Source organism: Dermacentor andersoni, chromosome 2 (assembly GCF_023375885.2).
Source record: "Dermacentor andersoni chromosome 2, qqDerAnde1_hic_scaffold, whole genome shotgun sequence".
NCBI classification, from domain to species: Eukaryota; Metazoa; Arthropoda; class Arachnida; order Ixodida; family Ixodidae; genus Dermacentor; species Dermacentor andersoni.
Window position 1 is genome coordinate 132,350,925 of NC_092815.1, and position 26,660 is coordinate 132,377,584.

Here is a 26,660-nt window from a genome sequence, read left to right on the forward strand (position 1 = left end):
GACGGGCAACTATTTACAGGTTATATTTACAACAGCGGTTGCAACACTGACCGGTTAGATTCACAGTGTGAGCCCAGTTCATTCTTCCTTCTCTTTTCTTGCATGATGGCGCCCACGTGCCTCGTTCAAACAATCAAATGCCACACGCGTGTAGCATAATCCCCCGGTGACAGAAGCGACGTCCCGGAGCGGCTAAAGGTCATCACTGGGAGGGTGATACTGCTTCAATCGTGTAACGTGCACGATATCACTGGGCTGGGAAGCAGATGGGGCGTCAGGGGCGATCTCGTAGGTGACGGGAGTCACGGGACGAAGCACTTGGTACGGGCCTGTGTAAGGAGACAGCAGTTTTTCTGACAGGCCGACCGGACGCGACAGAGACCATAGAAGCACCAAAGAACCAGGCAGGAAGTGCACGTCTCGGTGTCGCCAGTCGTACAAACGCCTTTGACTCTCTTGGGATTTCAGAAGGCAGTCACGGGCAATTTCCCTTGCGTGGGCTCAGCGCGATGGCGTCAAGTGCATATTCACTGGTCGGTGCCGCATGAACAGGGAGGGTTGTGTCAAGGGGCAGTGCTGGTTCTCGGCCGAACAGAAGGAAAAATGGAGAATAACCGGCTGTGTTGTGGCGTGAGGAAATATAAGCAAATGTGACAAATGGTAGAGCGAGGTCCCAGTCAGTGTAGTCTGAAGGGACATATTTCGTGAGCATGTCTGTGAGTGTGCGATTGAGACGCTTTGTGAAACCATTTGTTTGCAGATGGTATGACATGGATAGCTTGTGCCTCGTGGCACAGGACTGCAGGATGTCTGCGATAACTTTTGATGGGAATGTCCGGCCACGGTCTGTGAGAAGTCGCGGAGCTCCATGTAATAAAATCACGTCGTGTAGAAGAAAATTGTCGACATCTGTGGCGCAGCTTGTAGGAAGCGCTCTGGTGATGGCATAGCGAGTGGCGTAATCCGTGGCCACAGCGATCCACCTGTTCCCAGAGGTAGAAAGAGGAAAAAGGCCAAGTAAGTCCGAACCAACCCAAAAGATTGGTTCTGTGGGAATGTCGAGTGGTTGAAGGTACCCAGCAGAGAGCGTCGATGGTGTCTTGCGTTGCTGGCATTTCTCACACGCAGCTACGTATCTTCGAACGGAGTGAGCAAGCCCTGGCCAAAAGAAACGTCTGCAGATCTGGTCGTAGGTACGTGACACACCCAGGTAACTGGCAGTGGGGAGGTCGTGAAGTTCGTGGAGAACAGCCGAGCGAAGGTGTTTAGGGATCACAAGGAGTAATGCAGGGCTGTCGGGGAGAACGTTATGGCGGTAGAGTATGCCATTTTGAAGTGTGAATAAGCGAAGGGAACTGTCTGCAAGTGATGATTCCAGGCGTTCAATGATGATACGCAAGGACGGGTCACGGCGCTGCTCGTCGGTGACATGGAGCAGTGGAAAAAGAGAGAATGCAGGCGTCGGTGTCAGTATCACACGTAGAGGTCGCGTCTTCAACTGGGTAGCAAGAGAGGCAATCTGCGTCCTGGTGTTGGCATCCAGACTTGTAAGTCAATGTATAGGGGTATTCTTGTAGTCGGAGGGCCCAACGACCGAGTCGGCCAGTAGGATCTTTGAGCGATGAAAACCAACAGAGCACGTGATGGTCTGTGATTACTGAGAAGGGCTTGCCATATAAATATGGGCGGAACATTGAAACAGCCCAGACGAGAGCAAGACATTCGCACTCAGTAATCGAATAGTTGTGCTCTGCAGTTGTCAGGAGCCGGCTAGCGTAGGCTATACCGCGGTCGTGTCCGTGTTGGTGTTGCGATAAGACAGCGCCGATCCCATAACCACTGGCATCGGTTCAGGCCTCTGTAGGTACGGACGGCTCAAAGTGGGCCAAGACTGGTGGATTGGTGAGAATCGTAATAAGGCGTGAAAATGCGGCAGCCTGAAGGGAACCCCACGTAAAAGGCACGTCTTTCTTCAGAAGTGCAGTGAGTGGTCGAGCGATTGCTGCGAAAGCTTTCATGAACCGTTGGAAATAAGAACAGAGCCCCACAAAACACCACATGTCTTTGACAGACTGAGGTTGAGGAAAAGCTGTTACTGCTCGAACCCACTCCGGGTTGGGTTGTACTCTGGAAGCATCAACGAGATGTCCTAGCATTGTAATCTGTCGGCGCCCGAAGTGGCACTTCGATGAGTTTAATTGGAGCCCAGCCTTGTGGAAGACGTCAAGGATAGCTGCGACGCGCTCAAGGTGCGTCTAAAATGTAGGAGAAAACACAAGGACGTCGTCGAGGTAACAAAGGCAAGTTGACCATTTGAAACCTTGAAGCAGAGAGTCAATCATCCGTTCGAACGTGGCGGGGGCATTGCATAAACCGAACGGCATAACTTTGAATTGGTAGAGGCCATCTGGAGTGACGGAAGTGGTCTTTTCTTGGTCTTGCTCATCAACGGAAATCTGCCAATAACCAGATCGAAGGTTGATTGACAAAAAGTATTTGGCACCGTGAAGAAAAGAGCGTCGTCGATTCGTGGTAAAGGGTAAACATCCTTATTAGTAATTTGGTTTAGGTGGCGGTAATCAATGCAAAAATGCCACGTGCCATCTTTCTTTTTGACGAGCACGACCGGCAACACCCAAGGACTCGACGAGAGCTCAACAATGCCTCTGGTGAGCATCTTGTTTACTTCTTGCTGAATAACTTGCCGCTCTGCCGTGGACATGCGATACGGTCAGCAGTGGATGGGAACAGCATCACCAGTGTTTATCCGATGCTTAACAAGGGACATCTGACCAAGTGGTCGATTGTCAGTGTCAAATATGTCGCGGTAAGAGAGCAAAAGGCGATATATGATGACTGCTTGGTCAGGTACGAGGTCCGGAGCAACCATCGGACATAAGAAGCTGTCGAGGTTCAAGGCATCCTGCGGGTAATCAGGATCTGGAGACGCGTCGACTGCAAAAGCAGTGATGTGGTCGTCTGTCACTGACCGGAGCATGGCCACCGCTATGCCTTCAGGTAGCACTTGCTTCGTCAAGCCAAAATTGATAACGGGGAGACACATCCGATTAGTGGCAAGGGTTACGACGGAGTGTAGCACAGAGATGTCGCGCGCCAGGAGGACATCACGAATAGGTGAGACGACATAGTGGCCATCAGGCACGGTTGTCGTTGAGGCCAATTCTACGAAGGTCGGGGCTTTTGGTGGTAAAGGAACAAATGCTGTAGTGCAGAGGGTGTTCGGTTGTTCGGGGCGAATGTCTGAAAGAAGAGGAAGCTCGAGGCACAGCGTACCGGTGGCACAGTCGACGAGGGTAGAATGCGTCGTCAGGAAGTCGAGCCCAAAGATTAGGTCATGAGGGCAACTGGTCCGCACGGTGAACATAACTGGAATTTGGTGGCCAGCAATTCCTATGGGAGCAGTGGGAACAGCAACAGTGGCGCCATTGGTGACTCGTACGGCGCGAGTGATGGCAGACGTAAGAACTTTTTTGAGGCGACGACATAGGTTAGCACTCATTACGGACACTTGTGCTCCAGTATCAATTAATGCCGTCAACGGAACACTATTCACAGCTACTTCAGTTAGGTTCGTGTTGGTGAAGAGCATCAACAGAGGATTTGGGCAGGACGAACGTGATGCAGCACTACCTCCAAGAGCTGGATGGCCTAGTTTTCCGTCCGTCGGTTTGGCGAGGAAAAGCAGCAAGGCTGGGATGACGGGGACCGACTGCGTTGAGGCGATGGCGATTGCACGGAGGAGCGGCTGTTAGGAGCATCAGAAGTAGAGTATGGACGGCGAGGTGAATAACGGCGAGCGTCGGCGTATGGGCGAGGAGCAGGGAATGAGCTCCAGTGAGGCGGCATCCAGGTGGTGCGGCGGGGGCGGGATACATGACCAACGCGGTGGCCGCGGAAGCAGATCGGTTTGTCATCTGGGGTTTGCCATTCAGCAGCAGGATTGTGTGGTCTGGGAACGAAATATCAATGGGAATGGGTGCCGAATCAGGTCGGGAGACAGAGCAGGCAGTAGGGATGCCAAGGTTTGCAATTTCTTGCCGCACAACTGCTTGAATAACGGAGATAGTGGGTGCCGCTTGGTCAAAGGTACCGTCAGGGGGTCGTGGATGAAGAGGGGCCGGACTTGGCGCTTCAATGTCACGGCGAACGATATGTGTGACGTTCTCTTGAAATGGTCGTGTGGCAGTAAGAGCGGAGCAAGAGGATGTGGCAGGGGTGTTTGGGAGCCGGGAAAACTGTGGGACGACGCGGCAGCTTTTGGCTACCTCGAAGCAGCAGCATTCTTTGACGATGGCATCGACGGTAGAAACGTCGTTATAGACGAGCAAATTGAAGGCGTCGTCCATGATGCTTCTTAGGATATGGCCCACCTTGTCAAACTAGGTCGTGTGCTCGTCGACTTTCTGGCAAAGCGCGAGCACTTCCTGTATGCAGGAGACATACGTTTCGGTCGACGACTGGACACGGGTGGAAAGCTCTTTTCGAGCGGCCTGTTGGCGACCTGACGGGTTGCCAAATAGGTCGCGAAGCCGCTCTTTGAAAATGTCGCTGCTGGAGAGCTCGAACTCCTGGGTGCGAAACCAGACACGCGGTGTCCCGTCCAAATAAAAGATCACATTGGCAAGCATGATAGTAGGGTCCCAGTGGTGGCTTTGGCTAACACGCTCATACATGCTTAGCCAGTCATTGATGTCAACGTCATTTTGGGCAGAGAATGTCCCAGGATCATGGAGACAGAGCAGGCAGTAGGGATGCCAAGGTTTGCAATTTCTTGCCGCACGACTGCTTGAATAACGGAGATAGTGGGTGCCGCTTGGTCAAAGGTACCATCAGGGGGTCGTGGATGAAGGGGGGCGTCGTGGTTGGCGCCGCAGGTGTAGGTGGCGACGGGGTGGTTCCATTGGAAGCCATGGCTGAGAAGACGACGGTGTGGCCACTTCGGAGCTCCATGGCTAGGACGGGCAACGTTCCACCTCCACCACAATGTTATGCGAAGAATGAGTCAGTAAGACGGGCAACTATTTGCAGGTTATATTTACAACAGCGGTTGCAGCGCTGACCGGTTAGATTCACAGTACGAGCCCAGTTCATTCTTCCTCCTCTTTTCTCGTGTGATGGTGCCCACGCACCTCATTCAAACAATCAAATACAACACGCTTGTAGCAATATGACTGAAATAATTGCGTGTTAATGTGAGGACTATAGACATTTAATTACGAAAACATGATTACAAGAAATAAAAAACTTCACTCAAGTGCCCGTCCAGTTGGTTCACTCACATACGCTCCGTACAGTCGAGTTTGCGGATACTCTGGTGCCATCTGCCGCAGCGGCATGACAGCACTGGGAAGGTGGCTCTGTGGATTGGCCGGCTTTCCGTGCACTGCACTTCATGTCGGCCACGGTTGGAGCAGGTTAGAGCATCGCAACGTCGCAGTCACTTTGAATCAAGATAGCGCCTGATTTGGATCAAATTTCCCAGTTTCGATCAAGCATGGTCACTGCTACACGGTCCAACAATTTGAATCGAGTTAGTGTAGCCAGAGGTTTAGCTCAATTGGCATAATGGTGCTGGCGACAGCCTTTTAAAAAAGGAACTTTTAGGTACAAAGAAAGAAGTGGCACGACAACAGAATTTTGCAGAGAAGCTCTGCTTTTTTTTTTTCTTTTTTTTTTCAATTTATCCTGGTGTAAAAAACAAAAACAAAAATGTTTCCGAAATTTTCAATGTTTTCTTCAACAGCTTACATCTCTAGTATTTACTCTTGATAGCTCACTAAAGAACAGTGCAGTATGCAATGATGCTGTTAACACATATATGCATAATGCTATCTTGGCAGTCAAATTTGCTTGAAAGTTGGTTTTCTCTTGCAATAAAATGTGAATGTACATGAAATGAACATGCGAAAATGTATGCATGTATTGGGTGCATGGGGTATTCGAGGACATAACACCGCCCTTCAGGAATAGCAGCAATATTTCTGACAAGATTAGATATTATACCAATTTTTTAGAACTTTTATATTGTTTCTCAGGCAATTTCCTAAAACTGTTCAATGAACTCAGCCTCAGTGATTAACTGAACTCGGCTTCAGTAATGGCTCTCTGCTCAGTTCAGATAGTACTTGTTGATGTTGATTAATGCTTCCACAATGGCAGCCTTTGTTGAGTTTTTAGCATTGTGTGGCTATTTGTTAGTTTTCCTCTCTCGGTGATGCCCCCCATACAGAGCAGTGCAGTGGGTATATAAGTATTGGGGACTAGGACACCAACTTGAGGTCAACGTGGCGGCAGAAGTTCACAGCCGGCCGTTCTTGGGTTGCACAGCTCCTGTGGGAAGAACAAAATCTATTCCTTAAGATTGATTTCTAATCTTCTTGCACACAGAAAGTCTGTCTGCTTGAAACCTAAAGCTGCCCAGCAATGGCCATTGTAGGCTTTTCAAGGTCATCGCTCACGATGGTCTCCACCTGCTGTAGAAACTGAACTGCCTGTATGATGTCTAACAACTGGCAGTGTTCACGTGTTTTTCCTGCAGATGAAAATTGGCCATGAGCTTTTGTCTCACCCCAAAAACAAAGGATTTTGCCACGTTTGAGGAGGTGGCCAAGTGCATGTTGCTATGAGCAGCATGTAAGGTGACTAGGACTGCATCTGGTTTCCTTGCCTGTGTCAGACTCGAAGCTGCTAGCCTGGTATAACGTGCTAGATAGGTGACAGAGGCATTGCTGAAGATGAAGTGCCTAGACAGATAAAATTAGAATGTTAATGTCTGTGGCGATCCGGAGCTGCATCCTGAAACACCTTGTACACCCTCTGTATGCATGAATGTACACTACTCAGTGATTCAAATGCAATAGTACTCAAACCACATGGTGGTTGGTGCTTATTGTGCCACCACTGAGAACATGCAGTCACTCTACCCTCGTCGTATATCAGAATGCTTCAGCTTGGTGTCCCCTCCAACAAGTGCCAACGGCCACGTGGCCCAAGTATCACATTTGAATCACTGAGCTCTGCATGTATGTGAATGTAGAAAATGTATGGCAACTTTACATTTGCATCTCATGTGTTCAGGGAAATACCACAGCCTCTGGAAGAAGCATGACAGCTCCATGAACGATGGTGAGTGGCCATTGTGCTGCCAGCACGTTCCACATTCTTGTGCACAGTGATGGAATCAGCTATGTATATGTATCACCTTATCTCAATTCTCTAAAGGCGACAGCTCCGAGAATACTGGTGGACGCAGCATGGCGACCCCTATGTCAAGCACACTTTCAGAAGGCCTAGACAGAACACTGGTAAGAAACAGGCCTCCTTTTTGTCCCTGTTTTTCTCTTTTGGAACAAGGTTAAGTACAGTAGACTCATTTTAGGATCAACTTCGTCAAGTTGAGGAATACTGTGGGGTTTCTTCAGTTTTTCCAAGATGTAGTGCACTTATGGTAAGGTGCAGTTCTGATGATTCCCAAGTCCCTTTCTTGTTCATTTTAAAATGTCAACATTTGTTTCGCTTGTTTACAAATGTGAGCGAGGCCCAATGCGACCTTGGGAGTGTATAAATATAGTTAGGAATGGTGTTATGGCAATAAACGGTGGTCAGGGCAAGAAGTTGTGCATACACGGTGAGATCTTAACTCTGCACTGATACTAGTGCTTGGGTGCTCCAAGAGCAAATAGGTGCTTGCTAGTAGAAAACTGATACTCGTCGATTCTGGCTGCACACTGCCACTACCAATCCTGGAAGAAAAATGATGGAACAATCGCTTCACGTGGCCATCACTAAAATATGGAAGGTCTTGAGGTGGCAGCGTCTGATCATAGCACTTGATGTGAAATGCAGCTGTGTGTGCAGAGCCTATGCTGCTTGACATGAACACTGTGAGTGAGCAAACCTCACTCGGAGCATTCTAGGGTGTGCTAATGTGAAAATGGAATTCCAAGTTGAAGCATTGGTCACGTAATGGCCCGTGCGCATACCCACTAACTCTCCTGAATTTTCTGTAAAGTTTACAAATTCAGGCGTGTTTTAAATTTTATGAATTTGAATCATTTTACTAGAAAGCGCTTCTGTTTGCGAAAACGGTTTAAAGGTGGTGAAAGATGTGACGATGCAAAATTGCAAGAAATACACGCAAGATACTTTTGTGGGGCATTGTGAATAAAACCGCTACTGACACAGGACGGGGGGGGAGACGACAACACAGGGCAGTTGTGTTGTCCCGCTGTCCTGTATCTGTAGCGGTTTTATTCACTGTCTCGCCAATTGGCCTACAACTTTACTCTGCTAAACGTTTGTGGGATGTGTTGAAGGAAACAAGATCCAACATACAGTGGGCACAGGCAGGAAACACTTGAGGTATAGAGGCATTGCTCAACTCTTACAGAACAGCAGTGATGCTGTCCTGTAATAACAGCAATAATGCTGAATGCATCAGGATATTTAGTACTGCAAAGAAGGCCCAAATGGAGTTTCGCTTGTCAATCTCTGACCAGGAAGTAGCTCTAGGAAGTAGCTTGATAGTAAAAGGACACCAGAGAAGTACTCGCATCAAGTAAGGTTATTCAAACAGCTTGCCGAAGCAGGCAGAGTAGTAACAGCAAAGTCACTGAAAAAGTCACCGTGGCCTAAAAACAATGTGTTGCTTATTAGTCTCTGCTCTTCCATGTTTGTTGCTGCTTTGCATTGTGTCTAAATGAAAATAATTGCTAATGAAATGTTTCTATCATAAGATTTGTACTTAGGGCAAAGCTTAAAAATCACGTGTAATGCTCTCCCTCCTTTTGTGTGGTGTTCATGGGATTTTCACAAACTTTAGAGTTCACAGGTTGGAAGCTAAGCATGTAGCTCAAGCACACAACCAATGGCACCCATTGCACGCAGTAGTGTCTATGTGCCATTAGTTTTCTTTACATTTAAGACAGGAGTAGTAAACTGCACGTACTAAATTTGTACACTTTTACCTGTTTGGGCAAGTTTGTCTGGGGATGTCTGGTGACCGTCATTTATTTGGATGAGAAAGCTGCAAGCTTGCTGGCTGATGCCCCAGGCAGCAGACCTTAGCTTAGTTTAACAAAAATTTTACCCATGTGAAAAAAATTTATAGAATTGGCTTTGCCTCACCAACTGACGCTCTTTCTGTGGGTTTCACTAAATACACATGTTGGGTAGCTACAAAAAAAAATGTTAAACCTCAATGTAACGAACTTTAACGAAATTCTCAATATAACAAAGTATTTAACTTTTCATAACCTCTTTTCCAAAGAACATTATGCATTTCGAGCCTCAGTATAACAGTGCGTTTGTATGCCATTTCAGTATGGCGAAATTTTACTGCCGCCGCAAAAGAATGCCGATACAATAAATGGAACCTTTCCGCGGATGCAAATGGTCAAACAATTGAATTACATGCAGCTGTTTGCAAATGCACCTCTCAAATTGCGCACCGCGCAAAAAGAGCAACCGCGGAAGTGGAGCCGCATCTAGTTCTGTATAAAGTCCCAGTACGATAAAATCCTAACGTGCCCCCCCCCCCGCACTGTGTGCTTTAGGTACAAGTGAAAGAGTGCGAGGGTGAGAGAAGAAAGATGGTGGCTTCAGGAGTGCCGCCTTCCCGCGCAGGCAAAGGGAAAGAGGGGGAGGGGTGCGAGCTTGTGGTAACGCGATCACGTGCGTGAGGGACGGAGTGAGGGGAAAGTTGGCGCTGGCACACGTCTTGGCCGTGGCTGCGCATGGCTGTAAGCACTGTAAACACCCTGTAAGCTGTAAGCAGCCTGGTTTAGAGATAATCTGCCGCATATGCAAAGAGTGGGCATGCCTAGATGGCGTGGCACCATGTAAGCTGTCTTACCGCACGTTTAGTATTGGAGGTTGCATAATCTCGAGCTTCGGTGACCCGTTGGAGCAAGAGGCAGGCGAAGCATTCGCTCCCCACTGCTGGCACTTTTCCTGATAGCGTCGTCCCCGTGCGGGCGGTACTATCAGTCGCAGAGACGGAGTGCACGTGAAAGCATGGCTGGCTTTGCTTTATTCTTACCACCAAGATGATGCCGTGCGTGGCATGAAACTGTATGATTCATCGCCAACCCCTAATTTATCAAAATGATTTGTTTTCTCACTCAAATTTGCTTTTTTTGATTACTCAATAATTTGGAAAATTCTGCGAGCCCTTTCCATGTAAGAAAAATCGGTTTGTGGCAATATTTATTTGCATAAAAGGTTGAGTTTCTATAGAATGAAATTTCTATATTACGAAGCAAATCGACCATTTTACCGACTTCGTTATATCGAGGTAAATCTGTAGTAGTGTGACCGTGCTTCTAAATGAATTAGGAGATTTCAAGCGTTAGTCAGCACTTAATAGAAATTGTGAAATATCAGAAATGCACTCTTCAGAAAAAAGATGCAAAGGGAAATATCACATCTTTACTACTTCTTTTTCTTCTTCTTTTTTCCTTTTTCACGCCTACTATACATGCCACAGTTCTCATGCTTTCAGAATAGCACCAGCAATTCCTCATTTCATCCTGTAAAATTTAGGGTTTTGCCCAGGTTAAGGGTTTCACCCAGGTTAACCGGATAAATAAAGGGCCAAGGTATGTTATGTCATTCTCGACCATCTCCATTTCTTCTTAAAAATTAGTGCCTCTTTAGAGCCTGCAAACAGTCTTTTCCCTAATTATACATACCTCTTGAAAAAAAAAGTTACAAGATGAGCACTGTTTAAAATATGTTATCAAGCTTAAATGTATAATGCATAATTCTGCAGATCGTACTCATGCAATCGTGAATGAAAGTTTGGAAATCATAACTGTTGCTGAAATATTTTCCAGCCTGATAACATGTTGTACAATGCATATTCGACTAGTGGTGCGCACATCCCTATTCCATGCTGAATGGCTGTTCCAGAAGAAAATTAAATTTCTTGCTGCTGGTCTTGCCTCCAGTTTTTGCTCACAATTATTTGTGAGATTACCACCTTGTGGGGGGAGTTAAAAAAAGTAAAAAAATGGCTTCCCTCTAATTTTTCTTTAAGGTGTTCGAATAGTGAAATTCCACAAGTGATTATGAATATTGGAGAAAAATGAGCTCTGAATGTGGAATATTTTCTTACTTAAAAAAAAAGTGAAATAAAGTTTGCACAGAGTTCATTTGGTAAAGAACCTTACATGCTTAGGTACATGAGGCTTACATACATTAGCACTACCGGCCAACTAAAGAGTTTGAAAATCAGAAAGCCACCTTTAGTTATCTGGAGCATCGCAACAATAGCAGTCATGCAACAAGAGAACAGCATGTCACCAGATGCATGCATAGTGTTGCATTCGTTGAAGGGAACAAGTGTGATACTACAGCAACGCATATTGTTTTATTGGGTTGCAAACTTGGCAAGACTGGCCAAGTAACAAATGGTGACAGCAAGCTCGTATACAGGGTGTTCCAGCTAACTTTAGCCAGCACTTAAAAATATGAAAATGCCACATAGCTGGACAGAAAGGTAATGTTATTTGCCGTTGCTTGGAGATACTCAAACAATTTTTCTAATTCCGCCTAATTAGATTGTCCTAATTAATCAACTTTTCAAATATTAGATGAAGAATGTCAATTAGAAAATTGTAGAGTGACATGAGAAACTCCCAGTACAGCTTTCTGTTCCTCAATACGTGCTACATAAGTGTTTTCCTGAGTGTGAAAGAAGCCTGCGAATACACGCAAAGTGCCTCGAGTGGCCAGTCGAGCTGCAATTTGTGTGCACTTGCAGACCCCTTTCAGGCTTGGAAAAACACATTTATGTAGCACGTATTGAGTGACGGAAAGCTCTATTGGGAGTTTCTCATGCCGCTTTACAATTTTCTCATTGACACTTTTCATCTAACCATAATAATTGAGAAGTTGATTAATTAATTAAGACTCATTATCGAATGGGCGGAATGAAAATAAATTGTTTGAGTATGTCCAAGCGACGGCAAACAACATTACCCTTGTTCTGTCCAGCTATGTGGCATTTGCACATTTTTAAACTCTGGCTAAAGTTAGGTAGGACACCCTGTATAGGCTGCATGACTGCAAGCCATTCTTATTGAATTAATGGAAATTATTGAGTTAAGTTACCTGTCCAGTGTGTTCAACTAGGTAACAGTACCTCTGTGCAGCAACTGCAGTTCCCCTGCAGCAGAATTCAGAATGCTAGTCTTTTCTTCCCACATTGCTCTGTCCCCCTCAAGGCTATAATATGACTAGTGTTGTTTTCCAAATTAGTATTGGAAAGAAACACATATTTAGCAATTAGAATAGTGAATTATCAAATAGAATACGAATGGGATAGGAGAGGCTATCCACTTTGTTTTTGAAATTTCAAATATTTGCACACTCATATTTATTTTTTCAGGTAATGCATTTATCACACACCCACAGAACACTTTTTGATAGTTCTTGCTAGGAAATGTATTTAGCAAAGATTTTAACAAGTTTCTGCATTGCATGCTAGATAAGAATCTCGACCATTTCAAATTTGGAAGTGTGCTTCTAAGGAGCAATGTGACGGTGGCCGACACGATGCGCCATCATTCCTACTTGTATTCGGGAAAACCAGAGCAGCCAGTGGAGCGGTGGGTGTGGCATCCATCCCAGCCGAGAACAAAAGCACATTCTTTTCGTCGCTCGTGACTAATGATGGCACATGATGAGGATGCGCAGCAATCACAATGACACTACATACTTGCACTTAATTTCTTTACTCCAAATCAGAGAATTGATGTTCCATGATAACGAGTTAAGATCAGTACCATTCATCCGTAATGTTTCAAAAGATAATTGTTAGGCCACTTTGGGACCTAACACAAATGTAGATTTGGCAAAACTTGTAAAAGATGCTTCTGGTACAGATCGTGCTTTCCGATTTTTTTTCGTGTTAACCACTTTTTCTCAGAAAACATTAATCGTTTTGTTTCTCATGGCTATTCAGTCAGAAAGTCCCATTTTCTTTTTCATCAAGTTAAACATACTATGTAGTCGCAAAAGATGCGTTGCTCCGAACTTATTGGAACATGCCTGAACGAACTTTGGTTGCCTGTGATCAATTTTTCATCTTCAAACCTTTTGCCTACTATACAGAAGGAGAAGCTGCTAGAACAAGACATTGAAGAGATGAAGAAGCAGATGATGATGTTGGAGAATGAGCTGCAGAAAACCACTGTTGGAAAGAGAATAACTGACAGCTACTCTCACAAAGATTCATCTGCCAACAACGTGGCTGCCATGAATGGTGAGTCAAGCTAAAAATTTTGTAGCTGGGTGGCGAAGCAGTGTAGGAGAGAGCTTGAATCTATGGCTTTTCTATGTGTGTGCCTCAGATCAAAGGAGGAAAAATAATTATGCAAATGCTGCGCATTGTGAGAATTAAAAAGAAGAAAAAACTTCAAAAAAAGAAGAGAAAACTTCAACCAAAATTTATTTTAATATGCAACGCTTCGGAGCCCGACTAGCTCCTTCTTCAGGGTTGAGGTGGTGTGAGGCGTAGCAGTGCTTATATGCATTTTTGGCGCTTTGACAGGCACGCCGTTGATACTTTTTGTAAGCCTTGAGAATAAATGGCAGGAAGTGTTCCTGATGAACGGTTGATGTTATACCCCTGATACACTGGATATTTTAATGGCATTCAAACCGAATGGCATTAGCATCAAATGACTTTATTCGATTGCTACACAATGAAATTTAATGCCATTAAAATCGAATGACTTCCGCAATAGAATGAGTTTGAGAAACTCATTCGGCTTTACACTCAAAATGAGTGTGTACTCTCCACCCCAGAGACAAGGCAAAATATGACATTGAGCATTCGTAATTTCAGAAGCACTTATGTAAAGAGGTAATTAATTTTGCGTGGTTTAGGGAATCTGTCATTTTAACTAGAGATAAGCTGTATGTCAGGCTGTTACAAAATGTTTTTACTCTCCACCTCAGTGGCCTCTGGCGGCCATCGCTTTGCTAGTCGGCTATATTGTAAACAATCAGGTGCCTGTATGCACTTGTTTCCGGTTTCTTAAAGGGCATCTGCATCTATTTGACTATCGAGCATCTTCCTCTGATTGGTATGCATTGCTTGCAATGCAAAGCATGCATAATGTAACTGCTTCACTTACTCAAGGTGTCTACCAACTGGGAAAACCAAGAATTCTCAGGGATGTTGAATCGTATGGAAATACTCAGGGAAACTCAGGGAACTTGTGCTTCTATCAGGGAAAATGAGCTGTAACTTTATTGAAAGGGAACGGAAGTCGCGGTAATGCTGGGTCGAGTAACAGAGAGGGATCGTAACGAATCGTCTTTTGATGCCGTGCCGTCGGTTGGAGGAGTTGCCAGTGTGCAGTCAATGGCCGGCTTTCTTGACGCCCGATAATTCAGACGGCTTCGCGGCACCAGCACGTACCCCATAGAGGAGTCAATGTATAAGAAAGTCTGAAATTTCGGACGCGAGAACCCTTCGCCGTTCGAATTTCCGCACTTTTGTCGCGACCGCAGGTCCGAAACGGCATTGATCAAAGCCAATACTGCCGTTTTGATTATCTCGCTGCCTCGAACCGGCGCTCTCACTCGAAGTCCATTCGCCGGCTCCCATAGCCACCACAGTGGCAACGCTAGGCCTAGCTGCTTCGACGTTCACTGTTAAGCTTCTTGACGTTTTGTGCCATGCTTTTCATTAAAAGAATTCGCCACTGTCAGGAATGGCACTGACTCCACCTTTGTGGTCCTCGCGATTGGCTTCGAAGTTCGAAAAGCACGGTGCATTGCATAGTGCCGGTTCCCGAAAGTCTGCTTCGCCTCAGTACAGTAATGTTACGCGGTGAAGCATACGCGAAAGTATTGTGGTGAAGCATAACAAGCGTGTGAAGAGGCAATTATCATGGGAAACGGTATGTATTCCTCCAATATACACGCAAGAACCCGCAATCTCCTGTCACGGTACAAGCACCAATATGCGTAATAAGTGTACTGGCATGCCTTCGGAGCTTTTTCGGATGTGCCTGCGGCGAATTTAACCCTTAAGGGCAGTAAGAGATGTGCATTCATTTTTTCGGACTGTCCAATTTTTCGGATGTTTTCACAGCCCCTAGGGAGTCCGAAAAATTAGACTGACTGCACAACTGCACAACTGACCAAGAGGGTGCTTCAATTGGTCCGTGGGGCGAACTCGCAGCGGAAGGAGGACAAGAACAGGGAGGACCTATGCATTGAGGAATAAATGGGAAAGAAAGCCTGTCGCCGCTTCTTTGAAGGTGCTTGAGCTCATAAAACAAAGTGTTGGCTCACACTGAGAGGCAAATGTCCCTAATACAAACCTAAATAAACTCTTTAAAGCAGTGAAACACAACACTGAGGCGTTGTGTGCAGGCTTACAATATTCAGGATAGTTGAGGTTACCAGCTATTGAGAGAAAATCTCACTTGTGGCAAAGTTCGGGTCTCACACCAGTAAGCTTGCTGTCAGTTGATAGAAATAGCTCATCTTCAAAAATATTTGCTTCTGTATGCATCTCCTTTTTATTTGCATTTGGAAATATTCGATAATTGGTGTTACCATTCTTCTAAGATAATTTTTTTGCTGTGCATTTCACGAACCCCTCCTTTCTGTTTTCTTTTTCAAGAATATAAGCACGGCTCCTTACTGTTCAAACTGGATTAAGTGATTTTTTATTTTTTAATATGCTTATAGAGAGTGACGGCATCGGGCAACATGGTGTCAGCCCGTCTTGACATAAAACAAAGTTCTGTGTCCCTCAGGGAATTTCGCAAAGGTACTCAGGAAAAACAGAAAACTCAAGGAATTTGAAAATGTCAACTTGTTAGACACCGTGCTATTGCAACTGAGCATCGTTGCTCAGCGCTGCCATGTCAGTCATACTGTTTGCTTGCAATTTATTGCTTATTGCTACTACGCTTGCTAAGCCTTGTCTTAGCTTATTGTGGCCAGACATTCAGGAATCAGAAATTTTATGTGTGTGTTATTTCAGTAATAGATTGACTGAATTTCAAATAAATAGATTGACTTTTCACACGTTCCACACATACCTCGTTCTACTTTTCTCACAAATGTTTTGGCAATGATCGCCATTAATATCATGACCGAATGACATCTTTTCCTGTGTAGCACTACCGTGGGTCGAATCGCATTCGTTGCATCAAATGTCATACGAATCTAATCACATTCAAATGTCCAGGTATTAGTCATTACCTTCCGGATGTGCCAGGATTCCCAAAAGAGCTGCCGCTAGTGGTCGTTTTCTCTCTCCAAGATGACGGCACTATCGGAGCTAAACTGTGATCAAAAGTGGTTGGAGTTTTCCTTCTCTTTAATTCAGTTGTCCCCGACCAGGCAGATATCTGCCGAATGTTTACCTTTGATTGTAGAAATGTGTTATGCGAAGCGATTAGCAACTATCTGGCTATTCAACACCACTTGACGTTCTGCAGAGCATTACCAGATGGGTCAACCTGTTTGAGTAGGGCAAACGAATGCTTATGTGACGTAAGTTAACATGTGACAACAGCAGCAAGGCAGTTGAGGTGATGACGTAGACATCACAAATATGGCAGAGACAGCCATAGCATGACATCTGAGTTTTCGTACTCGGGCAAAGAAGCGTTACCTGTTTTGTTATGGCCTGGGCCAATCCCAAAGGCAATCAGTGCAATGTAATATTGAGTATCAAAGCGCTAGCTGCTATGAGGGAAGGACTGGGGAAAATAAGGCCAATGCCAAAGCCGGTGCAGTGCTACATAAAAAGCAGTCACCGCTATAGGAGAAGCATGGGGGAAACTAATGCACTCTTACTTTTATAATCAACCCTTTTCCATGTGATATGACGCATGAAAAATAGCAGTAGGGTTGACAGTTAGTAATCACGAATTCCATTCCTGCACATGTAACCTGACAGAAACTGGTGTGTGCACTTGTGTTCTCACTTTTAACCCCTTCTCTGCCTTGTTATTGTTCTAAATTCTGGCCAAAAATGGCCAAATTATTTTTCAAGACCCCCAGTTGCCGACATGGTTTACTTCCTCTGGCAGAATAAACTCGCTCCTGCTTGCACTGCCCCGCTGATTGAGTGCTGACATCTACCGAAAGCATGACAAGCCGCTGAGATGAAACCAGCTCATTCACAGCAATGCTAGAAAATCAAAAGTATTGTCGGCGAGCTCTGCTCGTCCGTGGCATGGAAGGGGTTTAAAGCAAACTGTTGCTTTGTGGCACGATGCACACGCCAGTCGTCTCCATCTCAAAGCACTAATTGGCATTGACAGAAGTGTGCATGCATGGGTGGCCTCATGTGTGGCCCCATGAGCTACACATTAGGCTACAGATGCATGCTGACATGTTGGACCGGAATGCAGAATCAGTTCTTCAAAATCACATTGCGGTGAAGTTATACCACAGTTCAGGCTTTTGTGATCTAATTGGCTTTCCACTGGACTGGAATCCTCTGTTGATGAAGTGCATTTGCTGGCTTCCCTTTTAGAGAACTGTGCAACATCAGTTGTCTTGCACAGTGTTTCTTTTGCACTTGCAGACATTACTATCAGCTGGCTGCTGTATATTACTATTTGCACATATGTGTATTTTTCTTTTCGTAATAAATACCATGAAAGAAAAAAAGCCTGTGGTCTAGTCAAGCTTTTGACCTGGGGGACGCTGGTTCAATCCCTCCATTAGACACAAGTCTTGTTTTTATTGAAAAGAACCGAAACGAAGCATGCCAGGAGCCTACCTAGTACCCACCACAAAGTGCCTAGTGTGAGACTAAGAATGCCTTGACAAAAATTAGCACTAGTACTAGACCCACAGACAACTTTTATTGGCTGGGGAAATAGAGTGAACATTTATTTCTTGTGACACATGGTCCGCATCACTGTTACACATACAACCAGTGATCATGAAGATGCTGGTGGTAGGATACACTGCTTGGCCACTTGAATGTAAAACAGTGTGGGACGTCAGGCAGCCAGAGCGTTGTTTGTGTGTCTGGTTGAGCTTTGGTCCAAGTTCCAAGTTTTCCAGGTACAGTGGAACCCCTCTGACATGTTCCTCGCTGTTGCCCTTTCCTGGCTGCTACATAGCGTTTTCGCAGTCCAGATCTGCATATCAATGGGGGTGAAATAAAAAAACGCCCGTGAACCGTGCATTGGGTGCACGTTAAAGAATTCCAGGTGGTCAAAATTAACCTTGAGTCCTTTATTACAGACTATTGTACGAATGTACTATATTATGTTCCCATTTGATACATTGCCATTCTGTAATGTTCGCACATCTTGCATTGCATTTGAATGCAGCAGTCACAAGTTTAGTGGTGCAGAGTGAAATATGCTCTCGCATGCTGCAACGAACAACTGGTTCCTTGCTACAAGTGACCAAAGTTGCAAAGCAAGGTGCTGCACAAACATGGGGAGAAAACTGACAGAGCAGTTGGCAAAGCTTCTGAAAAAGTGTGCATTGGTCAAAACCTACCGAATACCACACACACTCGCTAAATCCATCAGATGCAGGGTTACATTTATTTTGGGACCTAGGGTTTTTGCATTGCACAATCGCCAATTCTCTTTCATCAGCTTTGCCGCAATAAAAACGTGTTATGCGGTGAAGCATATCAAGAGTGCGAAGTGTATGAGTGCTGAGGCAGTTGGCTGTACAGTCGAACCCGACTATATCGAACCCGTTTACATCGAATTATTCTATATATCGAACAATTTCTGGTCACGGTATAGTTACAATGAGTATATATAGCAAAAATTACGCTTACATCGAACAAATATTGCAGTGACTCCCGATATATCGAACGTCAAGCGGCGGAAAAGTGCCCCCAGAAGTTGGCTTTCCCACGCGGTAGCGGGGAAACCCGGCGGCGCGGCTCCATCCAACCGCTCTCCCTACCGTGACTGCGCTGCCTCGGGCTGTTCGGGCGAGCCGTCGACACTCCCCCTGTCGCGCATAGTGGAGTCTATTAGGCCACATCCTCCCTCTTTCTCTATCATCTTTCACTTCCCATTCCCTCTCCCCTGACGACGCTTCGCTGTGCTCCATCACAGGTTGCAGAATCAAGCGTCCTTCCTTTCTTTAGATCGCTATCTATCGACACTCCCCAGCAAAAAATGATCCTGGCCCGCCTCAGCACTCGCTCAGACAGCCAATCAGAGGCTCTTGTGCTGTCTTCGTGCAAGATGGCGAAAGTGCGAGTTGTCTGGCTGCTTTTCTGGTTTATCGTGTTTGCGCCTTGTGGGCCGTCTCCCGCAGTGTTGCCGTGATGAAGCGGCAGAATTCGCCTTTCGTCGTGAAGCTCGAAATCATAAATTGCGTCGAACGCGATGAGAAGTTGGATGTTCCCGCAGCGTGCAATATTCCGCGGAGCACTCTCGGCTCGATTAGGGCTAAAGAGGCCAGACTCGCAACCCGGTGCCCATGGCGCCCGACGCGTACGAGGGGTTCTTCATACGTTCCGGTTTCCGCGTGCTCGGTGATGACTGTAAATTTTAATGAATGCGGCGAAGCCGTTGGCGGTGTTGCTGAAGTTTGGAGCGAGCTGTCAAAATTTCCGGGACATTCGAATCAACGGTGGACGAGTCTGTGAGTGCAGATGATGGTGTCGCGACCACGGGAGAGCCCGGAAACGAAGACTACATCGCCGACATCGTACCGAGCACAAATGAAAGTAGGCACATTGAGGAAAGCAACGACGGTCCTTTGCCCACATCCTCCGAAGTGATTGGTGCACTCGCATTAGTCCGGTGCTTCTGCGCGAATGCGGAAGGTTGCGGCCTCAGCTGCTCCGACTCCTTAGACAACGTGGGGAAGTGTGTGCGTCGCAGGCAGCGAAATTGCCCAAGCAGAAGAGAATGCAGGACTAATTTATGCCAAACTAAGCTAGTTTCTTCAATCAAGTGATTTTATAAATGGTATGTGCTTTTATGACATCCAATTATTTAGCAGGCTTATATCGAATTATGCTCTATATCGAACTGATAGGCGTTTTTTTGCGAGTTCGATATAGCCGGGTTTGACTGTACTGGCAGCCATTCAGAGCTATTCCTAACTTTGCTGTGGGGTGATTACACGAGAGATCAACACAGGTCCAAAAATTCGTATTTTAGGTTCCACTGAATATTTATATTTTATGCACATATCACTCTGTAGCAGAAAAGTGAACTTGCCTTCTTTTCCAAATGGATACTTCAGGAGGAAAAAATACAAAAATTCTTCAGTGTGGAGGCTCCATTTTCATGCACTGGGCATTCTCGCGAATTCACAGAAATGTGAAATACAAAATGTTATGGCTACAAAGAATACAGTTTGTGTGTAAAACATACACATAAAGAAGAGCCAGCTAGCATTGTTTGAGGCTTCTGTGCAAAACAGAAGTGTTTTAGAAAAATTTCTTAGTTTGCTATACTTTTCAAAAGTGGCTGTATTTATAAATTTTTATCTGCTAAAACAATGCATGTAGCCTTTAGAAATTTGGTGGGTTGTGAGGCCTTAACATGTTCAACACTTATGCTGAATATGATTGAATATGAGTTTTGACACAAATGAAAACTACTTAAAAATAAAAATTAAAAAACATCATTAATTTTTCTTAAAATCTCGTAAACAGCTGTTCACAGACACTGGAAAAAGAACATTAAAAATTTTGGAGCCGTTCCACTCTGTGAAGGTGGATGACCAGCAAAGCTCTAGCACATCACACAGAGTTGGACAAGTGTAAATGTACTCGTATATTTATTTTCGTCATTTGGTAATGGCAGTGGTGATAGCTTTGGCATTACTGCGATATGCACCGATTAGTTTGATTACAACCTTAGCAGAATCTTGGTTAAATCAGTGCGTGGTCGTTCAATAGTTGACTGACTTTGATTGGTGTGGCACTTGAAACCAAACTTTTCTAGCGCAAGCTCAGCGAGCCATTTCTTGTCTGGTTTTGAAATGTCCACATTGATGTCTCCAACGATGATGACAGGGATAGTGTCATCACGGCTAACCAGTGCAAAGTGAGTGGTCAGGAACTTCTCAATATCGCACTTGGGTGTGCCTGGAGATATATGCACAGTGGATATCACAATTCCATCTTTTGTTTGTATGGAACAGACATCCATCTGTACAGTCGCTGGCATTGTCCTCTTCGTGTGAAGAGGACAAATGTACATAAATTTTGTAGCCATGAGCCTTACGGGGCTATAAGCCACTGAATTTTTTGCTTGCTTACAGAAGTACAGTCGAACCCACTTATAACGATACCAGTTTTAACAATATATTGGTTATAACAATGAGAAGCTGCTGCATCGTCAACTTTTGTATGTTTTCCATGGTGAAATAACCCGCTCACTACAATGCCCCGATGCTGCATTATCGATTATAACGATGAAGCCTGGCTGCTGGATGTCCAAGTCAAAAGGTAGTGAAACGCGGAATCCTCTAAAAGAAAAAAGAAAAAGAGAAATTTGAGCCGCTACACAATTGGCCGCTGCTCCAACAGGTGCCATGCGCTCATTTTCCAGCCATCTCCCAGCCATCTCCATGTGCCTTTCTCCCATCGCCCTTCCACCCCTCCGAACATGAATGGGCTGCACCCATAGCTCTACACTGTCCCACCCTCCGAAACATGAATGGGCCACGCCAACTGCGCTCTTCACAGATTGCTCGCATGTTGTTTGCTGGCCCCTCATTCAGCACAGTCCTGCAAACAGCTTAATTGCTCGCATTCGTCTTCGTTGGCTGCGTCAAAATCGCTCCTGGCCATGCGGTTTCTCAGCCTCGTTTGACTTGCTGCCGAAGCAGAAGATGGCTGATCGCCCGCTGATCATCACCAATGCATGATGTTGCTGGTGAAAAGAAAGTGCACGGCTATAGATTTGAAAACTAAGGGCTTCTAACCGATGAGGCGATCATCGTGAACATGCTTGCATTAGATAGTGACGGCGACGACGACGACGAAAAGCAGCAATGATGTGGTAGGGCAGGCTGCCTCATCGTTGTCCTCATAGGAGGCCCGGCCGATTATTCAATCCCTCCAGGGCTTCGTTTTTGCAAGGAGCCTTCCGCTGCAGTACGTGGAGCACCTGGATGCCTTGGAGAAGGATGTCGGCAAGCTTCGCGTAAAGGATGCAAGGCTGACAGACTTGGGGTTTTCTCGTGCAAGGCAGTGAGAAGTATGTGGCGAGATGCTTGTGGAAATCTCGCCTCAGCGTTTCTTCTGTATTTCTGAAGCTGACAGGCTGCTGTGGCAGCTTTCTCGCAATATTTAAAAGGCCCTTTTTGGGGCCATCAAAGCGATCGCATATCGCTTGCTGCCTGTGACCTCCCTTTGCAGTTGTTATAGCAGTGCCATTCTTTAATGCCTACAGCCGTGGCTTGTTACACGCGATCGGAGCACCCAGAAAGCAGTTAAACAAGTGAACACAAGCAGCAGCCGGATGGGGTAAGGTGGTGGGGAGGGGCACTGGCTTCCCTGCCATTATAGTTTTCTCACATCAGCTCTGCCATCCCCCTATTTTGATTTTTTCATTCAACCTGGTTATAACAATTATCAGTTATAGCAATGGAATCTTCGTGGCACTTGAATATTGTTATAGGTGGGTTCGATTCTATGTGCCATTGCTTATAAGCCATTGATGAAGACACTTTTTGACGTGCTGTTCTCTATTGGGGATGAGGACTTACGGAGTCGCCATCTGTCGGAAGCGCCTCCCTTGCGTAGTATGAGGGATAATGCGGCGCGCTCCTCATAGGTTTGGTTTACGGCGCCAAACAAAAACACCACGCTGCAATGCTCTCCTGGAGATTTCTGTAAGAACTCTCAAAACGAGGGAAGTTTTTATTGTCAAACTAATAATCTTGGGCAAACTGAAAGCACAAAATCGTTTACAGACGTTATCGCTTTACTGAATATGTACAGTGAGCACCACTGTGCGTGGTCGCCGTGATGGAGTCTCCCAAACCGGCTTCTTGCGTGAAACGTAGGCATACGCCGAGAGCAAACTATGTGAAATATGTTCTTATAGTGGGCTGTCTGTATAATCGAATGGAGCTTAACAGAATGAAAGCCTCAATGCAGCAATCGCACGGGTTCGCAGCAATCGACTGCACGTAGATTTGCATGCATGTCCACGCACAATGTTTTGCTGCGAGCGCGTTTTCGCACCGTGCCTTGAGCTTTAGGGTGCATAATATGAGCGTTTGACAGTACACAAGCAACCGTTGTTGCTTGGATGATATCAGAGCTGTTCAAAAATAATTTCGTGATGTGCCGTCACGACGATTCAATCTTTTTTTCTTTTCTAAATTCTTATGTTTCAGTATCATTATTAATCATGTTGTGCTGCACTGTATGCTTATCGGTCTTCTCGGCGTGCGATTTCCCGCTGCTTCTTTTTCGTAATCCAGTGCATTCATTCATAACACAAACATGACCATGTGCCATGGCTTTTTTTTTTTATGTGCTTTCTACTGCTCCCTTTCCATTCCAGTGAACTTGCCAGTGTCTAGCATCAACAAGTTCATAGACGAAATAAAGCGTCATGTCACTAGCCGTGCAGCGGGTGTGGGCGAGCGTCTCAGTGCGCGTTTTCTGCTACTCGCCGAACATCGTAATCCCGACGCCGTATCATAAATCTTCCTCGCGTCTGTGCTTGCTGCATACCCGAGTTGTAGCCGATGGCTGTTTGCCGGTTCTAAGTTTAGCGAGTCAAGCTTCAAGCAGCTTCTTGTCTTGTGGCTTCGTGTGAATAAGGCTGACACTAGACTCCTGCCTACGTCTGGCACTGCAGCACCGAGCAGTAACCTGCCATGCTGCACGCCTCCAAAAGCAGCTACTACCTATTATAGTGCTTTCAAATGCTGTCAAGCTGGTAGCCAAGGCGAGAAAACCTCGCCACTTAGTCAGAACCGCAGTGCAGGTGGGACTTTAAACTTGTGTTTTCAGTCCGCTTCGGCGCTTCCGAAGCAGCCGACGCGGCCGCTGTGTCCACGTGATCTCTCATGCCACGTCACGCCCACGGTGGCGCCAGCTTTTCCAGTGGTGGAGCTCGCCCCCAATATTGTATGCATGATTAGAAATAATGTAAGCACTGTTTGCTTTACTTTGCCAAGTGCTTGTTGCCTCTGCCTTCTGAAGCAATGAGCCATTGAATTTTTTGCTTGCTTACCGGGGTACGAGTGCTTACGAAGGTACGAGCCATTGATGATGATGATGATAGTTTTTGTTGACGCACACGAAAAATACACTGAATGAACCCTAGCCATATGTAGCTTCACTGTAAAAACATGTTGCATTATTTTATTTGTGATAACAATATAGCTAGCTGGTAGAAATGAGAGCTTTGCCAGGATACAGCAAGATGCCTAGGAAAAAGGACATCGGGGTAAAAAAAAATGTGCATAAGCCTCTGACTTACTTAAACTTGATCATGATTGTTGTGACAGAAAGGCAATTCTGGCCTTATGACAGGCCAAAAGTGTGTTTTACTAAACACACTTATGCATAAAAGTGTGTTTAGTAAAATGCTAATTCCCTTGAATGCAAATAAAGGTACGTCGACAGGACAACCTCTACATGGCTAATTTTATTTAACGGCAAGTGTGCGTAGTTTGTAGTGTAAATAATTTATTCTTTCTGTTAATGAAGATTTGTATTTCCTTGTTCGCTGCAGATTTAACGGTGAGCTCCCTGTGCATGTACACAAGTAACAGGCTTTAAGGCAGGTAAATGTCGTACTGGCCATGGCTCCATCAGGAACGTCGTTAGGTAACCAAAAATCCGATGGTGGGGGTAGCAATAGTGTTGGTTGGGGCAGGACTAGCTGGCAGATAGTGAGAATTATTGCTCTTATCTAACGCCTCTTCAAAAAGATTAGAAAGGAGTTGTTCGATTACTACTTAACGAAAAGTTCACAGTCCTTGACAATGATCACAACTTATCAGGAAGTTCAGTTTCTTAGCAAAGCTAGAAAGATGTGTGACACTTCCTCTCTTAGAAACTTGCGTGTTTTGGGAAATGCTACCTACTCCACGCTCTCGTGAGGAAATTGCCTTCTGCGCGAAACCTCAAGTAGAGCATTTCTCTTTTTATTGAAGTATCTCCAATTTTGTCACTGTCTGTGCAGTGTGGAGAAGCTTGGCCAATCTTGAAGGCCCAAGCTGGGGTGTTTTCAGAGCTAGTTCTTAATCTATGAAATGGTGTATACCTTCTGCGTGATGGATTCCTTGAACCACTCCTAGATTATGAGGTGACATTCAAAGTGTTCAAAAGTGCCTTGTCTTTACATAAGGGATGATTCATTGGCACTCTTAATTTCATCTGCTGCTTCATTGTCTGCAAGTCCAACACGTGTTGCTAACAGCTGAAACTTCAGACTGGAATGACTATTGCTGAACTCCTTACGCAACATCAATGACTGCCAGTCGAACTCGCTGGCATACAATGCACGGGATAGTTGGAGCACCACTGACGAATCCGAAAGGATGATAGCGTGCTGAGGAGAACACGTCCTCAGTTTACAAAGCGCTGCAGTAATGGCAACACTTTCTGCATTTTTCTATAAGACCATCTGATCCAGAGGGCCAGATCATGGAGTTCTAATGAATTTCATCGAGTATGCAGTGGCACAGCTGCTTGCCTCTTGACTTACTGACCCGTCAGTAAACACTTGTAGATTATCCGGATATGCTGCATTGAAGTGCTGCACCATGAAGGTAGGGAGAGGGGACAAGGCACTTTGAGCATAGCCAGTGGATGCGCTCATAAGGGCTTCATCCTTTTCCAATGATCTGCAGCAGTGCAAGACACTAACAAAGCGCAATCAACATTGGTGGTGTCAGGCGTGCTCAACTAAATGTGCCAAGACTATGCCTGGAAGACGTGGCAAAGATTTCCACTCGTTCTTTTGAGGTGGCGAACGTTCTTTACATCGTCCGCATCTGCATAGAGCAGTTTTACATGTTTCAGCGTTGCGGTCATCTACGCCACCATTTCAGAGGGCGATTTAATGACTGCAGTGTTGGCTGCTCTTTGATTGTAGAGTGAGGCGTGATGCTTTACTAAGCCTCCAACGCCATCACAAGCATTTTTGCTATGCCCTGTGGCTGAAAAAAGCCACTTCGTTGACACACACTCCTTTTCTGACAGCTCGTAAAGCTAATACTTGTTCTGGAAATGGTTGCTGGTGTTGTCAGACATGTATGTAACATACGTGTCAGGCTGAAGTTCTTTTTTCATGCACTTAAAGATTTTTTCCAGTGCAAAGCAAGTGTGTGCAACATCATGGCACACGTCATCACTGATGACAGCAAAACTTTGAGTAGATCGTCTACTCGTGATGACACGTATATAGAGAGACCTGTTTCTTTTTGTACCAATAGTATGACTGTACCTCGATCAGTACGACAACTGCCCAATTCTCTGCAAAGTCAAATGGGAAGATGCAGGATCCATGCTGTTAATTCTGTTTGGCGTCGCATATCGCTGATGCTTGAATGCCCCTTATGTAATCACAGGTGATCCACCTGACAAGCCAAACACCGAGCTCCTGCAGAAAGGCAGTAGCATGTGTTGTCTTTTGGACGAGGTCACAATTTTCCCATACCGTATGGTTAACCTG

At 45.5% G+C, this 26,660-nt stretch overlaps 2 protein-coding genes across 3 annotated transcripts in view; one reads left to right on the forward strand and one right to left on the reverse strand.

Annotated features, from left to right (window-relative positions):
• LOC126540717 (uncharacterized) overlaps positions 1-26,660 on the forward strand; it is a 69,172-nt gene that overhangs the window by 35,123 nt on the left and 7,389 nt on the right. For both annotated transcript variants that reach the window (XM_055076245.2, XM_050187562.3), the window contains 3 exons: positions 7,099-7,146; positions 7,243-7,325; positions 13,138-13,288. In XM_055076245.2, the coding sequence (XP_054932220.2) occupies positions 7,099-7,146; positions 7,243-7,325; positions 13,138-13,288 (282 nt within the window). The remainder of the gene's footprint in view (positions 1-7,098; positions 7,147-7,242; positions 7,326-13,137; positions 13,289-26,660) is intronic.
• The window catches only part of LOC126540734 (sugar transporter SWEET1-like), a 38,032-nt gene continuing 29,242 nt past the window's right edge, over positions 17,871-26,660 (reverse strand). Inside the window, exon 7 of the mRNA XM_072286543.1 lies at positions 17,871-18,155. The gene's annotated coding sequence lies outside the window, so the exon portion shown is untranslated. The remainder of the gene's footprint in view (positions 18,156-26,660) is intronic.